We start from the raw sequence: 19,152 nt of genomic DNA, 5'->3' as shown, positions 1-19,152 counted from the left end.
TTATGGAAATCTGAAATTTATTCTACAAATGAAGGTGTTCTCAATGATAATTATTTTTATCAGAATTATGCATGCATATGTTATCCACTTTCAATGGTTTTCTTCAATACAGATGTTTGTTCCCAGCAGGAATAAAAAAAGATGATATTATCAGATTTTGAATGTATTGGCTCCATTCTAAAATCAGTTGTTCTCGATCAATCCTAGTGATCAATCGTTTTTCTTTCGTTTGATTTTCTACACTCGATCGCTATGCAACGCGAAACACGCAATTTGACCCAAGAGGAATGTGCCCAAGCGGTAGTTTTGCGAGAAGAAGGGTGGACATACACAAGAATTGCAGAAAGCTTTGGAGTTTCCCATACAAGTGTGTCCAGAATGTTGCAGCAATTTATAGGGAGACAGGTATGAATGTCCGAAGACCAGGACAGGGTAGACCACGGGTAACAACTGCCATTCAAGAACGTTACTTGAGAGTTTCTTCGTAGAGACAACGGTTTGCAACAGCTCGCCTCCTTCAAATTCAGCTTGAGCAACCTCATGAGGTGCAAATTAGCACTCAGACAATAAGAAATCGCCTCAGAGAATATGATTTAAGGCCTCGTGTCGCGGCAAGAGGCCCAGCTCTTACCCCAGCCCATCGAAGGGCGCGTTTGGATTTTGCGAGAGAGCATATCCATTGGGAAGAGGCCGATTGGGAAAGAGTTCTCTTCACAGATGAGTCTAGATTCTGCCTCTACCATTGTGATCGACGTTCCCTTGTATACAGACGTCCACATGAAAGATATGCTCAGTGCAATTTCCTGAATACTACTGGTTTCGGGGGAGGATCGATTATGGTATGGGGTGGACTATCTTTGACTGCTCGCACAGACCTAGTGGTCGTTGATAATGGAGCTATGAATGCTGATAAGTACCTATATAAGGAACATTCTTGAAAAGCATGAAGTGCCATTTGCCCCATACATTGGTGAAAATTTCATTTTTATGGACGATAATGCCAGACCCCATCGTGCGCGCATCGTTCAGGAGTACCTTGAAGGGGTTGAAGTCTCTCGAATGGAATAACCAGTAAGAAGTCCAGATCTCAATCCGATTGAGCAGGTTTGGGACAACCTCAATAGAAGGCTGAGAAGTTCAGAAAATCATCCAGCTACTCTTAATGACTTAGGAATCCAATTCGGAGGAATCTGGAAAGGATTAGATCAGAACATTTTAAGATCACTCATTTTGAGTATGAACCGTCGTTGCCGAGCTGTAATTAACGCAAGGGGTGGAAATACCAAGTATTAAATCACTTATCTGCATTTCAGTATTTTGAAAATTGTTCATTTCTCTTCTTTCACATAAGATTCGGTGAAATCCTAAATTTTTCTTCCATTTAATGTGTCTTGTTTCGCTCAAAATCTTCCCGAGAGAACATAAAAAATAAGTTATAAAGTCAATGTAGAGTTAACTTTCATTAAAATTGAGATTTTCAGAATGTGCGTTAATTTTTTTGCGCAGTGTATTTGAGAGGAGGTAGTATATTCGTCTTCATCTTCTTGGAATAGATGTGTATGATCAATTGGAGTTAAAGGAGGTCTTGATATCACAGTGCCTGTTTATCATCAATTTCATCAATTTCGAATATGAAATTATGTTGAACTTTGGCGTCTATGAAACTTCACTTCATAATTATACAGTCTGTCCCAAAACTAGTGAATCAAACGCCATACCACGATAGAGTAGACCAAATACTATCGAATGACAACAACTTTAGTTCAGCGAATATGTATCGCTTCCAAAATAATTAGAATTACTCGATAGTATCATTGGGTTTAATTCTCAATGATAGTATCATTGGGTTTAATTCTCAATGAAAGTATTCAGTAGTGCGTGCCAATATTGAATAAGGTCCGTCCAAACGTTTTTCCATTGGAGAAGAAGCTATGTTGCTCTGACGAGGTCAAATGAGACCGAAACCATGGTCACCATCTGCTTTTCTTCGATGGAATGTTCTCCATTTTGGCCCTAACGATGGCAAATTGGCTAGAACAATTCAGATCGTAACACTTGTTGATATTCATATCGGCAGGTGGTATGTATGCATTTGAATTAATTCTTGTTATTCGATATTTCATCACTTTTAATACAATTATTCTGGAACTGGGCTATTGCATTTCTATTGAATTTTTGTGGCCGAAGGTAAACTTCACCCACCTGAAGATGCTATTGTGATGGCGAAACACGACTCATTTTGTGAAAATCGTATAATCATAATCTGTTTCAAGTTCTATAGCATTCATTGCTATTCAATTCTCTATGTTCGAAGTAGAATTTTCGCAATTTGTAATAAAACTTCTATAAAAATATTTATTTTTGCGTCTCAGAAAATACCAGCCAGATGGAACCCATATTTTGCACGAACCTTCAAAACTTTTTTTAAAGCCAAGTACTACTTTTCAAACCCATCCAATATGTATTTTTGGCAAAATAAACATTTTCTTTGAGGGGCTAAGCAGCGATGGACGATGGAGCAGCGCTCTGACTATATGAATTTGAAAAATCACAAAAGTTACTCAAACATGAATGCTTACCCCATTTTCCATATTTTTCACTAATATTTTTAATGCGAAACAACCTACCTGTCTTTCAGTTTCCACATTGTGCCAGATGAAAATTGAAACCATAGATACTTCGGCGATAAACCAAAAAAATGTGAACACGTAGATGGAAATGTACAGCAAAGAAGTATCGCTGTAAAGTTCAATATTTAACTGCGAAAATAATGACATCAGTACGCTGCCGAACACATAAAAGCACTTCGCCATGATAACAAGGGAAAAAATTCTTGCAAATTCTGAAAGAGTCGAACGGACACCGAGATTGAATTCCACAAGTTCGATCATGTCCCAATTAGATGGGTTCGCGTCTTCGAAACAGTAATTCAAGGTTTTAAAATTATGACAGACAATCGACTGGAATGTAACGTAGAACTGTTGAAGTTGTAAGCTTATGAAAAAGTGGAAAAAGAATAAAGTAATCAAAAATAGGGACTCCCAAGAGTGGTACAAATGATAGCACATGACAATCTCTGTTACTAATAAAATGATGATTACCACTATGACAAAGGTAAGCCAGAATAGCTCAAAGAATATTCTGGGCAACTCTTTTTTCTTATTGCATAAATATTTTTTCTGGACCTCGAGCGTCGACACACTGTCGATAAGTTTTTCTATACTTTTATAACTTCTATACGTCACAGTAACTGCAGTCAAAGAATGAAAAAAAATGCACACTTTGTATATGGAAACAACTGTGGCTTCTAATTTGGTCCTATTTGTATGCTCTCTCATTGTCAAATTAACCAAGTTCAAAAGGAATAACACAAAGCAGAATATTAAACGTCCCATGTGCTTTTGATGCTTGAAACTGTTTTTTCTTGGATCGTAAATGAATTTTGGCAACACCAGTAAATATTTCCATATTTTGAACACGATATTTATAGAACGGAAGGTATGATTTTCAACAGGGATACTCATTCAGGCAAACTTCTCACATATATGTATAAGTGAGTTGATCGAAACTAGGCATCGAGCAATTACATATTTTAATTTATTAGGTAATAGGGAATCAACCCTCAATAGGAGAAGACAGTTCAGGGAATTACTCATCATTCAATGTCAACAGCATTACGGTCAAATGAAAAAAAGAAAGTGGATAATTTAATTTATTTCGGATATTGGGTCGATGATTGATGAAAACACAGACATATTTTCGTTCACTCTCTGAGGACAATTATCTCGAAAAGAATATGCTTTATCGTAGGTGGTTGCTCCTAAAAAGGGCCAGTTCCATATAAGGTCCATATTTCAAACTTCCCGCACTTAATACTTAAAATAAAACTGATACCGCCTGGAACCTCCCTAGTTTTTTTTCAAAAGCGTATCGACGTCCATTGCTTTCGCGCTAATCATTTTTTGAGTGGCTCTGTATGTTGCCTCAGGGTCAATCTCAATTTATAAAATATCTTCACTTTGTTTTGCGAGGTTTTAGAAATAAAAGCCTGTTATTATGCAATAATTGTGCTTTCATAGTGTTGAAACACTGTTGAAGCGTGGAGTGACGGGGTAAGTTACCAAAATTCTTGATTGTTTATTTTGATTGTCTTTGGTTTGCCCAAACTAAGTGCCAAACAAGGTCCACTTCATCGTCTCCAGATAAGGACAGGACATTATTAGGGGTAGGAAGTTCTGAAAAAAATGCATGATCAGTTACTCAAATGACTTAGGTGTATACAGTTTACCCTGACGTGACGTGGGCCCACGTCATAATGCGCATGATTCAAAAATCTACGGATTTTGCGCGTTCAAATTGATCTGATGTGATATGGTTATACACGTGCATTGCCACGCAAAATGCTCATGTATTAAAGCAGTTTGAAGTAATTGCTTCCTGAGGATACGATTTTTCCAGTATAAAACGCCTTAAATCTGGCAGTCAAATTATGGACCTTATTCAGAGCCCTAGTTCCCAATAGGGACCAAAGACGGACTTCTAAAAAACTGGCCATCCGTGCCTTGTTTCTGTATACTATTTTCTATTTGAATGAAAACAGTTTCTTTGATCATGATGTTTAACAAATTGACACTTGTCCCAAAATTGATTTATAAGGATTTCCAAAAACCAGGCCCTTATTAGATGCAATTACTTAAGTCTTTAATCTAAAAAATTTCCAAATTTTTTATTTCTGATATTAAGACCAAAAATGAGTCTTCGCCTATTATCTGTGGATCAGCTGTTATGACAACAGTTTTTGCCATCAGATGAATCTGGAAAGACGTTGTGCTTTTTTTTGATTATTAAGTGCATAATTTAAATTGAATGTTCTTCATTTCAATAATCATTTGGAGACAATTTCAGTATTAAAAGCTCATTGAAACCATTAGGGCTCATTTTCGGATCAAATTTCCGAAATTAGACACAATTAGGCAAAATTATAAAGCAGATTTTATGAACGCGGTTTTGGTGTTAGTGTAAAATCTAATATACAGACAAGCGTCTGAATGATCAGGCAACAAATGCATTTCATTTTATTCTTAAATTTGAAATATTTTTGAAAGATTTACTATAATAATTGACTGAGTAATCAATTTTTACTTAGTTATTCCCTCAACACCAACGGCATTCAGTCATCTGTAAAGTTTTCCGTAACCTGAAACACAAATACATCACCATTAATATGCAGATATCAGGTATCTCACCTATAATAGAAATTCCCGTTTGCACCAATTTTGAGGAAGATCAACGTAAAGCATGGTTATTCCAGTGATTCCTGTTTATTTATATTTTTAATATATAGTACAAAAATACAAAAATCAACTCTAAAATACACCATATTTCTAGTATACTTTCATTATGCACCTAGGTGAGTACAGGTGTGCGCGCAATATTACCAAAATATTATTCGGATCAAAGAAGGAAATAGAACCACCGCTGACACGCCGTTAAGGCCGGTCCACACAACTCGTGATCGGCCGTCTTGGACTTGCCAAGTTGGCTGGTGTGGCTCGTCTGACTCGCGGCCGTGTTCGTTTTATCATTGTCCATATTGACTCGAGCGGCTCGAAGAGCATAGCGAGAAGGAAATGTTACTATGAAACAAAGATGAAACGTATTTCCTAGTGACATTTTTCCGTCTTTCAACGATAAATAACAATAGCGATGCAACGTTTTTTCCACCCATATGCATGTGTTTACTGAGAACGCTGCTTAGCTTCTCTAAGAAACACTTCATTTTACTAAAATCTTCATAAATACAAATCCGATCGTGTTAAAAATTAGCCCTCGGTCTCAAACTCTTTCAAAATTGAGAAAATTTTACAAAACAATGCTCACTCACGTGTAATGTTATAACCTCCTTCTTTTCATCGTCTGTACTTCCCTTCTTCGAGTCCACCTTTTTTGCAACGAAGGCCTCTTCATCCACACTCTCCACTTCTCTGGATTCCTTCGTACTTTCCTCAACAGATTCTCTCGATTTGCTGGCCACCCTCTCACCCACTCGAAACGAATCTTTACTTCCCACAAGAGATTTTACAGACAACACCACTTCCCTATTCGGCATTTCAGCATTAGACTCTGTTAGCCGGAGAAAATCACTTTCTGTTTCCCTATTCGCTTCATCTATTCTTCCAAAACTTATTTCTCCTTTCAAGTCTTTCCAGAATGTGACTCTAGAATCTTTCCATTCTATGAGCTTTCGCATGAGGATGTCGTAATCTGGGTTTTTTTCGTCGCAGGCTACCACCAATTCGATATAGGGATTTATGAGTTCAATTCCTGCAGCAATTCACCGAGTATAAAAATAACTAAGACACTGAAAATCTGTATAAAGGGTGAGTTTTGTCTTGCACATATATTCCTGAGGCAGAACTAAACACTATTTCCCTTTACAATTTTGTCGAATTCGGCTAGGTTGGAAAGGTACAGGCAGTTGAAGATCCATAAAAAAAAACGATTTTATCGAATGGAATGATTCTCGGAATATAGTTTTTCATTAATGAGATGAGAATCTTCTCCGAACACAAAATTGAACCCACATTTTCTATTTTCTTAATTATGACCACTAGGGCGAGTCCGGGAGACTTGTTCAGGTAGGAGACTTGAACCACCTCAAATATTTCAATTCAAATTTGACGCTACCAGTATCATAAATAGCTTACGACATAGTCGTAACAAGGTACAAGTAGTGACGGCTCCATTTTGGCCGCCATTAGAACAGTTCGGGAGCATTGAACTCTAAAAGAACTTAAAAAGTAACTAACTTGACTTGACCCATGCTATGGTCGGGAGACATAATCAGTGTTCCAAGTTTTCAGCACTTAGCTTAGATAATAGTTTGCTTCAAAAAAAGAAAATTGAATAATACAAATAAATATAAAAGAATATACAAAGGTTCAAAAAAGTAAAAATCATCTCGGAAATAAGTGAGAGTGACTCTGAAATAGAAAATATGTATTTCATACGCTGATACATCTGATGATGAAAACCTTGACATAGACAATCGTTGGTCATTGGAAACAAACTTAGGTCAAGTCTCTCTCGCCCCCTGTTCAACTCTCTCATGTGTTAGGGAGACAGGAGCCAATTTTCGGTTCGTAAAAAAAGAATTGCTGTACTTAAAATGTTCATCTCACCATCTCTCAACTTTTCATTACTTACGTTACCTATTTGGGCATGATATCGTCACGCAAAAAAATGAGTTGCTACCATTTATAGATACAACTAAAGTGGCATCAGAGTGAAAAGGGGTTCAACTCTCCCGGACTTCCCCTATATGCTATGAAAATACCAGAAAAAGAACTCAAATTTTAAAAATAAGTTGGACAGTCACTAATGAATATTTAACCATATTGGAAAATAAAAGTATTCGTCATATTTTCTCGTATAATGCGCCGATTCAGATTGATTTGATATTCAAAAATAAAAAATATCTGTAAAAAATCTTTGAACCCAGCTCAATCTTCAATTTTTTCAGATTGAATTGGGCACATCGTTGAGTTTGGCTTTAATTTGAACTACTGTACTACAAGGTTTTAACGTCAGAGACTTATTTAACGATTTATCGGCCAAGTAGTGGCCTAGATTTGTATATGAATTTTTAGTGGAATCATCGGAGTCGTCAACGACGTCAACCTACATCCTTCAAATCTCATAATTCTTTACCTATAGATATTGCAGCATAGTTCCTTGCACTCTCTGCTTCATGTATGTAGTTTCCCTCATTAAACAGTCTCAAAGCAATTTTTAACAGTGGTGTCGCATTTTGAGGTGTGCCTTCTCTAAGATAATACTCTCCCAAGTATTTGTAGGACTGTGCCACGTAAAAAGTAAGCTGGTGTTTCACAGCGTAATCTTTTAAATCGTGCAACATCTGCAGGGCAGAGGAGAGAAGTCCGTGTCTGAGAAGGAAATAGATAAGTACCTATTAAATGAAAAAGATAGAGAGGATATCTCACTTCAAATAAGCAATTGCTAGATGAGACATAGCTTCACACTTCCAATGAGGGTCTTCGTGAAAGCTCTGAATGGCAAGAGCCTTTTGAAATGATTTGATGGCACTCTGGGTATCGTGAATCAACTGTTCGCACTCTCCTTCGGTGATATACGCTTCTGTTTCACCAGAGTAATGGCAACCTTAAAGGAGCGATTCAAGAGATTCATTCAATTCAATACAATAGGCAGAATAGCGATTCCCAATCGTAGAGATCTTGATGAAAATTAGGTTAGAACTGATCATACGGCAGAATCAGGTTACTTAATCTTGAAAGTGTATAGGTATGTGATATATTTGAGTTGAATATTACCGTCTAAAGCAGCCTTTCTTGCCGTTTTGCATAGCTTGATTGCCAAGTGAGGATCATACTTCATACATTGTCTTGCTTGTTTCAAGATAACTTTGTAGAGAAGTATGGAGACTTCAGTGAAAACTGTTTTCTGATGCGTCTTGAATATGCCCTTCGCGCTCCATGGATTACCTACAGATATACTCCTTGCGATATTTAGATGCTCCAAAGCTGCATCTACATCCGTTACTATAATATTAGGAACATAACATTTCATAAAAATTCGAATCAATGTTAGTTAGTAGTAGTAGAAACAGTCGTTTATTGCAAATATATAAGCATATAAGCAATTGGCCATCGACTTGAGGTCCTTCAGCCTAAATGTTAGTTACAGGGATGGTTCTAGCTAAAGTGCAGAGCAGAGGGTATATGAGTATTATCTAAGGCGGCTCGTCAGAGGAGACAAGTTAGGCTAAGCCTCCTCATACAGATGAGCATCAAAATTCAGAATGTACATATATCTCTAACCTATCATAATTTTCATGAATAAATTTAAACAGAATATTTTAGAAAGCCTGGACTAGATATTTAGATGAAAATCCTTCGATTCGAACTAACAAGCTAGACGACTAACCGGATTTCAGAACTTCTTCATCGATGTTGCTGGTTGCTGTCAAGGGTTAGTACTGAATCAAAAATATAATGGTGAAATAATAGAAGGACTTCAACCTTTCGAAACTATTGTAGGTACATTGGAATTTCGAATAATTTAAGATCACTTTTCCCATCACCAGCCACAGTGGCGTTAAGTGAAAAATATGTTTCTAATTTAAAATTAATTAGAAGTTACTTAAAATTCCGTTTTTGTCGCAGAGTAATTTGACTCATTTATCTTTGATATACGAGGATGTAATGATATCTAGTTAGCCTAGACCAATTCCATGCATAAAAAAAATATTGCGTTACCATACCAACGAACAATAACTCATTAGAAGTGTCAGTGTGGAGTTTGAGGTCAAAAAAGTAAACCAAAGTTACGCAATAAATTAAAAGATGTCCACCGAAATTGTGAAAATCGAAAAATTTGAGTATCGAGCCATCATCCAGTACCTGATGTATTTAAAAGGGTTAAGAGGTAAGCAGATTTACGAAGATATGCTCAATATCCTTGGTGATCAATGTCCTTCGTATGCGAACGTGAAAAATTGGACTGCAAGCTTCAAAAGAGGTGAATTTTCCATTGAAGATGATGCCCGATCGGGAAGGCCAGTTTCTGTGTCAGCTCCGTAAATATGCAGTTCATGATATGATTTTATTAGCCGTCGAAAACGCTAAAACGGAAATCTGAAGCACTGAATATTTCATACGAACGCGTTCATCATATATTTCACGTCAATTTGGACATGAGAAAAATTGCTGCAAAATGGATCCCCAAATGTTTGAATGTTGACCAAAAGCGTGCAAGGGTAGAAGCATCGCGTTCGATCTGTGCTCGATTTGAAAACGATGTAGACTTCTTAAACCGAATTTTTACTATGGATGAGACTTGGGTACATTTCTACGAGCCAGAAACAAAAAAAACAATCGATGGACACTCTGGTTCTCCAAGACCTAAGAAGTTTCGTGTCCAAAAATCTGCTGGAAAAGTTCTTGCTTCAGTTTTTTGTGATTGCCATGGATTACATAATCATGATTGATTTTTTGGATAAGGGTAGAACGATAACCAGAGATTACTATTCGACACCCCCCTTATTCACTAGATTTGGCTCTACCCGACTATCATCTCTTTCCTCAACTGAAAAAAAGTTTAAAAGGTCGTCAGTTTTCTTCCAACGAGGACGTAATAAAAGCTATGGAGGTCTGATTTGCAGGGCAAGAAGAAACATTTTCTTTGAAAGGTCTAGAGACGTTGCAGGTTTGCTGTAATAAATCTATCCAATTAAGAGGAGAATATGTTGAGTAATTAAATATTTTGACATTGAAAATTTGTTTGGTTCTATGGTATGTTATGGTAGAATGGTGGCCAAGAGCCAACGCTGGCTGTATAGTTATATTACCAAACCACACCTTTTCCTCGGCTTATAAGGATTAAATCATCTGATCAGGCTGTTTCATGCTCCTTCCAAAAGTTAATCGTTACCCTCATTACAACTGACACATCCTAAGTGTCATTCCCGATTTTTTGCGTGATCGAAAGATTCGAAAAGAACCAGGTTTATTAATAACTATATCGGCGAATGCGGAATATCAACATTTTTCCCTACTAAATGAAATACATCAGTCAATTAGGAAAGTGACGAATTCATTTATCCCGATGGTCGATGGATATATGTAGTTAGTTCACTATTTTCCAGAGAACTGTAGTAGATATATACTTACTCTTCTCCAACAAGAATTTTCCGAGTGCATATCTTGCTATTGAATGATACATTCCAGCATCTCTTTTGAAATCTCTGCTGATTGTTATAGATTGATCTAATAGTTGATGACCAAGCCACCACCAGTCTTCTTCACCGAAAGCGTACTCCACTGCCAGTTTCAGGATTTCTCTTACTTCGTTCGCGATATTGTCTGGATTAAATCAATAATGGAACAGAATGGAATTGAAAATGGTTTTAAACTGTTTCTATTGGAAATGTATTCGCTGATAACATTTTTGTTGAAGCAGCTTCAACTAAGATCCAGAATCGACTTAAGGAAGGACTTAAATCCCCGAATATTTCAATTTTTACATTTTAATTTTGTTTCAAGTTTCGGATCCATTGAATCGAGCCCTTTTCTAATTTCAATTACCCCGGGTTTCATAAAACTTGATCGGGGAATCAACGCTTGATTGACGAATAGACGTCAATTTGTTTTCAATTGATAATTCAGTCACGATCATTCAGAATATCATTCACACATCAAATTATGATGTTTATACTTCTCTTCAATTATTTTCAATTGTTACTTTCTCAAAATATTCAGAAATGAAAAAGTTTCAGTGATTTCGTCACATCCTTGATCGGACAATCAAAGTTTCATGAAACCAGCTGTTAGACACACAATTGGATTTTGGCGGGGTAACGATTGTGGATAGAGAACAAAATTATTCAAGAGGCTTATTGAGTGAGATGATACAGATAAGGATGCACAACTTTGTTAACTATAGGGAGGATACAAACCATTCAAGTATTATCTATAATAACCTTATGAGTATCAAATGGATGAATTCATTTTATAATTTCGATTCCCTTGTTATGTTTGTGTTGGTCTACCTTTGTGTCTGAGGTTGTTTTGATATTACTGCTCCAACTGTATATTGGCTGGCTGAATAATAATCGACTAAAGATAGAAATGTGTCATCTAACTGAAATTTGAATTTGATTTTAAAGGGATTATGCACGTTTCAGCCTCTTATTTCGACTCCTGAGTCATATTATTCAATAAGACTATATTTTTTAACTTTGCATAATGATGTATTGTTATTTTACTGTTATTATTCATGTTTAACGTAGGAATAAATTCATTACACCATTGAGAAAGGAACGAATTGTTCCGAAACGTCGGCGAAATTATAATAATTGTTTTATTGTTGTCCAATTCCCTATGATAATTTCCAATTATTTACCAGGGATACGAACACTGAGGAATATGAAATAAAGAGAATTTTTAATATGCATTTTCATATACAAATGAAAAGTCCAGTAAAATAGGTGGAATAGAAACAGTCTACTTTACACATAACACAACAAAAAGGGTTTTCCTCCGATACAAATAGCAATGCAAAAGTGGTGAATTCACGGAGGGAGTGAATTGAATGAAAATAAAGGGGCAGATCTCAAACGCGTCCCAGGTGTGACGGATTCGTTTGCCAGCCAGAACCATGACTTACACTTAACGGGCAATGAAGTTGCTGCTGAGCTTCAAACTACGGGATTGCAGGTTCTCCACTCTGTTCTTTGCTTCCAACTGGTTTGCACGCCAGTCGGGAATCATACTTCCAACGAAGGGAAACCAAAAAGTAGAAGGGGCACAATTGTTCACCACTCTGGTTTCTGCTCCCAATGGGTTTGCACGCCGGCCAGGGAATCGTACTCCCAGCAGTGAAAGAACTGATTAGATAAGGGGAAAAGACAAAATTGTTCACCACTCTGATTTATTCTGCTCCCAATGGATGTTCACGTCGGCCAGGAAATCGTACTCTCAGCATTGGTAGAACTAGATAGTATAGGGGGTTGAAACTGAGGTTTACACTCTTTGGCACTCGTTATACCTTACTTTAAAGAAAAGTAAGTTACAACAAGCACTGAAACGCAAAGAGAAAAAGGAAAATCTCGAACTATTACTTATTAAAACGGCCACTCAATACAGAATTCAGAATTCATACGGTGAAAGCATACGCTATCACTACTCAATACAGAAGCAATACTGAGCTCCTATGTCATTGATTCAAAGCTGATTTGGGAGTGCCGGAATGAACTCAATGATGTAGGCAAGAAAAATAAGGTCTCTTCAATCTGGGTTCCCGGTCACTCGGGAATAGTAGGAAACGAGAAGGCCAATACACTTGCCAGAGAGAGCGCACAAACGCCACTCACTGGCCCAGAACCCTTCTGTGGTATAGGAAAATGCATCTACAAGAAGGAGTTTATAGAGAATGAGAAAGCCGAAAGGGAAAAACTCTGGCGGAATCTCCCAGGAATGGATCACTCCAAAAAGTTCCTTCGGAACTTTGAAACTGCTAGATTCAAAAAATATCTGGATCTCAGTAAGCACCAACTACACCTACTCACTGGCTTTCTCACAGGACATTGTCGCCTAAAGAAGCATCTGTTGAGAATGGGTTTGTCGGACACTGACGAGTGTAGATTCTGTGAGGAGGAGGAAGAAACTCCTATTCACCTGGTTACGGAATGCTTTGCCATTGCAAGCCAAAGGAAAGAGTGCTTTGAACAAGTAACTTGTAGGAGTGGGGAATTATCCTCGTTGAAGCCGTCCCAGATATTGGATTTCATCAGATCTCTGGATCTGGAAGGCGAGCTGTAAAGGGCTCACTATAACTATATATAACTATAACTCAATACAGAATTATAATCTATTCAAATTAGCTACTAAATACAGATTGAATTAATCAGAATCTCTACTTATTACAGATTAATCGACCATCGGGGTGACATGTTTTTTTGTTCTCACCGGTGCACAGTGGTCCGAAATCCGGAAAAGCTGGCCAAAAGTAAAAAAAAATGTTTTTTTCTAGGGACTTTCAATGATTGGATAGTTTTAGTAGTACCCCTAGTATGTATTACAACCATTAAGAAAGCGAAAACGTCCCTATCTGGCTTGGAATCGCTTACCATTTAAGAGCGTTAAGGCGGAAACACATTATTAAAACGCGACGCGACCCGATGAAACGTGATGCGTGTTGAATCGAATCAAATGTATTGTTTTCTATAGACCAGAATCATACTATGAACACCCGATGCGACGCCACGCGCGTACCATTTACGCGTCAGCTTGCGTCGCGTGTTAATAATGTGTTTCCGCAGCATGTGAGTCGTTCGTTCATCGCGCGTCTAAAATAAAGTTCAGACACGTGTAGAATCGCGAAAAGTGAACGGATTTTGATTCTGTAAAATGTATTTTTCTCTGGAAAAAAGGTAGATTTGAATACAAACTTTTACCCGAATTGAATACGATTTCGGAAAAATTTTCCGCGCCATATTGGATCCACCATTTTTTTTCTACATTTCGAGTTCGAATTCGTCATTAGCGACCTCAAAAACCCCCGAGTACAGACATTTACCCGAATTGAGTACGTTTTCGTAAAAACTTCCGCCATTTTGGATCCGCCATTTTGTGTTTCCACTTTTTGTCTTCAAATTCGTAATCAGCGACACCGAAAACCCCTAAATGCAGATTCCACCCGAATCGGAAACGTTTTTGACTTTTGGTCAGCTTTTCGGGGTTTCGGACCACTGTGCCTGTTCCTCATGTGCCAAAAATCGGTAAAATTCTAGTCTATGAAAATGTCTTGACTATAGCTTATCGGTACTAATAAACAAAAACTAGGTTATCTCCAAATTTAGTACGTTTTTCACGGTGCAAAATTTTTTCAGAACTGAAAAAGCGATAGAAACGGTCCGGAATGTTTACTATTTCCAACGATGTCGGAATCCTGAATTGGAATTAAAAGTATGTCAATTAAAACCAAAACGAGACAAAAAATGATCCAATAACACTAAAATGATAATGAATTTTCATCAAACAATGAAACTTCATTACAAAGTATTTGGAATACTCAGTACCTCAATATCTCACGTTAGATGTTCGAAATATATTTAGTAAAGTTACTGCTCCATTATTCCTTTCGAATATGACAGCAATTATAATTGGCACACCAGGAAATGATGAAAGAAATCTATGCGTCTCACTTTCGCAGCTGGGAAGGAGGAGCTAATTCTATAATTCTACATTTTATTACTGGTTGAAGTAATTTTGAAATTATTATGAGATCAAGATATATCGAGAAGAGAATATCCACTATTTGGAAAAAATCATGAAAGCGAAATTGAATCATATTATCCTGATTTTCGGGGAAATTTTATGTTATAAAAACATTAACGATAATAAGACAATAGAGGAGTTCCCTATATGTTGACCAACCTAGAAAAAGATCTAAAAGGTCTACCAAAGGGGAATGATTGCTTTCTAACGAAACCTACTTCATTCTTTCCGCAATGATCAAATATATTTATGAAATTCTACCGAGCTTTCTAGATTTTACTGTTAAAAAGAAAAAAAGATTTTCATAACCCCGATTGCTGATTGGTTGAAATTTATGTTGGTATTACTACTTCTTGTGACAATTGACATTAAAAAGATTAATATTAATATTGTCAATGTGCTGTATAGCTTACAAAATACAAGAAAACAAGAATGCGTTCAAGCAAAGATTGTGCACATAACCAAAACTTTGCCCATAACCTAACAGATTACTTTTTCCTTCTTGACATTTGCCAACGAAACATGTCAATTGTCACAAGAAGCAGTAATACCAACATAAATTTCAACCAATCAGCAATCGAGGTTATGAAAATCGTTTTTTCTCTTTAACAGTAAACTCTGGAAAGCTCGGTAGAATTTCATGATTATATATTTGATCATTGCGGAAAGAATGAAGTAGGTTTCGTTAGGAAGCAATCATTCCCCGTTGGTAGACCTTTTAGACCTATTTCTAGGTTGGCCAACATGTAGGGAACTCCTCCATTGTATGACAATAGCTAGGTACTATTATTTCAATATTTCTATAGGAAGCCTCTTGTGAAAATTACTATTTTCTGTTACCTGCCAAATGTGCTTTTTCGGCAGTAGCAAGGCCATCCCTTAGGTGGTAAAGAATATCCATATTATACTTCAATCTTGGTCTCAGCCAAACATTGGTATCTGGTCCATAGAAATTCCTCACATACTCTTGATAGTCAATGAGCTGTTTCATGTACTCTGCTGTATTTTTATATCCATCCTGTCCAATCGCTCTTAAAAGAGCTTCATGAGGTGGGAGTCGATATCTGAAGGAAATTAATATAAATTTCTACTTTCCAACCTCAGAAAGTTAAAACTTTAGCAGTTTAATACATTTGGAGAAACTGGGATTTTCCAGCAAAAAAAGAGAAGAGAAAGGATCCATTTTTTTATGACAAATGTCATTTTCGAATAAGAAGTTGAATAAAGGCATGATTTCGTGTACGTATACAGGGTGAGGCTCTGACTCGTACAAATATTCTAACAGTAGATTCTTGAGGTCAAAAGAAACACTTTTTTCCCATATCATTTTTTCCGATTCGTCACATTTGAAATTTTCATAATGAGCAGTGCCATCCCTGGAAAACAAAAATTGGCTTTAGAATAAGTAGCTGAATCTGTGACACTACACATCTGTGGGTCTTTCAAACAGTGTTGTATTCAGCTAAACCCTTTTTGATTTTTGAAAATGGTGTAATGATCTCCAGTTTTCTGAGAAAAATTGGAGTTCATTTTAGTGCATTCCTTTCATTTCATATTTCCGCCTTTGAAAATATTTAATTCTCAAATATTCAGTACGTTCATTTCGATAGGCAGAGTAAATGTAAAAAACCGTTTATCTGTGTTTAACGTTGTTTTTCTTGCATGCCGTTGAAGATGTTGACGTTTTTCTGATGTTGATATGCGATAAACCGGAGCTGACGACGTTTTTCACTCTGGGGGGATTTGCCTATAAAAGCAGATTTTCCCCCCGCGACGGTCACTTTTGATTCTCTTTTACTCTTTTACTTTGACTCGTTTACTGTTCACTCACTTTTACGCTCCGTACTCTCTTTTCTCTGCGATTCGACTTTAATTGTGTGCACGACAAGCCGTTCAACGAATTTAGAAATAATTTTGTGTTGCGAGGGTTACTGCTCTTAGGAATTAATTTTTAGTTTTCGTTTGTTTTCCGCGGGTGCCTGAAATAAAGGAGGTAGGTCCCCGTCTTTACCGTTCAGTTTCTTAATTAGACCTACACCGGTTACTTCTTTGACACTGCTGTACTGTATCGCTTTCTGTTATATTTGATCGTACTTTACCCTGTTTCGCGAGTCTGACTTTTCCCTTCGCTATCAGTCATGGTGCGTAAGCCAATGGTACTGAAGGGAAAGTCCCGTCAACCCCCCTGTTCGCGTTCCGCGTCAAAAGTGTTGAAACCGAAATCTCTTCTTTTCTATCAGTCATGGTGCGTAAGCCTTTGGGGTAGAGAATAAGAGATACCGCTCGTCGTCAGTGAAATCCCGTGGTTGCACTAAAAATAGACCTTTTATTCGCTATCAGTCATGGAGCGTAGCTCTTGGGGTAGCGAGTAAAAGTCTCGAGTAGATCCGCCCTGGTTGTGTTTCTTTTCATTGGAGAAATACAATTAATTACATCCCGATACCGTATAGCAAATCATTTCACTTCGCGAGGTCACCCTTAGTATTTATTTCGTCAGTTCTGGTTGGCGCATTTTTTTGAACAACCTTTGATTTTTCACTGTGCCCGGTATAAACTTTGCAAAGTGCTCGTGACCGGATAGAATTTCCCGAATGTATGTTTGCTGATCGATTTGCTCATATTTCATACCTACACATATTTCCGTTGTATATATAATCAGTTTCCGAAGTTGTGAATAAACTAGTACATAATTTGATTTTGACTACTTCGTTATCGCTACCACCCTAGATAACAGCGAACTCTGTCTCCGACTAGCAGCTACTCTGGTAGGTTTGCTATTCTTCCTAGTGAAAAGAATAGCTGGCGCTCGAGATAAGTTTTCTCCGAGGTAACCACGTTACAATGGTAAAGGCAAAAAGTATTTTTTTGACCTCAAGAATCGACTGTTGAAATATTAGTACGAGTCAGAGATCACCCTTTATACTGTTAATGAATCGAGGTGGGCAGTTTTAGTTTTAGCACCTGAAGCAAAGAATTTTTTACTGCTTCATTGGAAAAATAAAGAAATAATATGTAGTAGCTGGATTGGTGTTTTCATTTCAGCGTGCGATTCGAAACAAGCAATTTTATGCTGATATGGCCCAATACCCTATCTTAATTACTCGAAAGGGTTAGGGGGCGCCATAGACGGTAGGAACTTGAAGAATAAGCCCGTATCATTTTCATTCAAATTTCATTCTTATTTATATTGAACAGACCTAAAAAATTTGTTAATTATTTTAAGGCGGCGTATAAGTGAAATTTCACAGCAAGAAACTCCAGCTACACCATGTAGCTTCAATTTCCACCCCTTATTGGAATTTTATTACATATATTATTTTCATACCTGATAACTTCTTCGCGATTCAAAACTGGTAGCTGAGCTCGCATTCTATCATTTCTCTCTTTCTTCAACTTTTTTAAAGCATTTTCCCTCTTTCCAGGGCTGAGTTTCATTAATTCATTCATGATTCTACGCCAAAGTTTAAATATATTATGACAATGAAAATGACAATGGCGAACATAGGATTGGAATCACAGATGAAAGAATGATAATGAAAGAGGAAAGCATTGAAGTCAGAAGCTTTTTCGAGGGACAAGGGATAACCACAGCGGCGACCTATTCAGGTACTAAACACGCCTAGTATAGTATATAACGCTGCTTGACTCTCCCAAAAAAATCACAATATTTTCAAGAATACAGATGCAATCGTGTGTGAACCATTAACGAATTAAAATTTTTTTTTATCGTGAAAATTTCTCCAGTTCCTCCTCTTTGGAAATTTGAGAGAGTGTTTACGGATAGATGGACAGATTTGATTTTCACCATTTTCCATTTTTGAACCTAATCACAACCCAATCGTTTGAGACCGTTTTCGGCTTAAGCATAAAAAATGAAATATATTCTATATACCTATATCTATTTGGGAAAGATAATAACGCCCTTGTTCCGAGGAATAACTGGCAGGGAGAGAGTTATTTTGGGGTTTTTTGTCTGTTCTCCTTTATCCTTTATCATACGCAGATATGTATGCTACTCCGTTGACATTTTTCCTCTGCCTACCTACAATATGAGATCTGGATGAATTTCTTGTTGGCGTTTCTATACACCGGTCTTATTGTTTTGAGAAGAAATATGTTTTGCTGCCTGTGAAAAGAATGTATACGAGTGTTACCAAATAAGTGCGAAAGGGGTGATTCCTTGGCGAAAACTAAAGGCGATATTTCTTGAGAACTAAAGCTCCTAGGGCTTTCTTGGAAAATTAAATAGAGGTTACATGTTTCGCATCTCTTTTAAAGGTCACAACAAAATTGAAACAAGATTCATAGCTTCAAAATGCCATTCCTTCAACTGTCC

The 19,152-nt window shown here is 37.0% G+C and overlaps 1 protein-coding gene across 1 annotated transcript; it reads right to left on the bottom strand.

Moving 5' to 3' along the window:
* Positions 1 to 5,067: 5,067 nt before the first annotated feature.
* LOC123309718 lies at positions 5,068 to 18,433 on the bottom strand. The gene is made up of 8 exons (XM_044892945.1): positions 18,142 to 18,433; positions 15,657 to 15,880; positions 10,710 to 10,901; positions 8,352 to 8,579; positions 8,004 to 8,181; positions 7,711 to 7,946; positions 5,885 to 6,324; positions 5,068 to 5,197 (listed from the first exon to the last, which is right to left on the bottom strand). Exons 1-8 carry the CDS (start codon positions 18,261 to 18,263, stop codon positions 5,171 to 5,173), a joined length of 1,647 nt encoding a protein of 548 aa, XP_044748880.1. The 5' UTR covers positions 18,264 to 18,433; the 3' UTR covers positions 5,068 to 5,170.
* Positions 18,434 to 19,152: the final 719 nt, after the last annotated feature.

Source organism: Coccinella septempunctata, chromosome 3, assembly GCF_907165205.1.
Source record: "Coccinella septempunctata chromosome 3, icCocSept1.1, whole genome shotgun sequence".
Taxonomy (NCBI): domain Eukaryota; kingdom Metazoa; phylum Arthropoda; class Insecta; order Coleoptera; family Coccinellidae; genus Coccinella; species Coccinella septempunctata.
The sequence above is the reverse complement of the archived record's forward strand: the minus strand, read 5'-3'. Positions and strand labels throughout refer to the sequence as shown.

Coding starts and splice junctions, on each gene's coding strand:
- LOC123309718 (XM_044892945.1), bottom strand. CDS start 18,263: ATGAATGAATTAATGAAACTCAGCCCTGGAAAGAGGGAAAATGCTTTA. Junction 8,182..8,351: donor AAGAAAGGCTGCTTTAGACG/GTAATATTCAAC, acceptor CGCTCCTTTAAG/GTTGCCATTACTCTGGTGAA. Junction 6,325..7,710: donor CTATGCTGCAATATCTATAG/GTAAAGAATTAT, acceptor GAATTGCTGCAG/GAATTGAACTCATAAATCCC.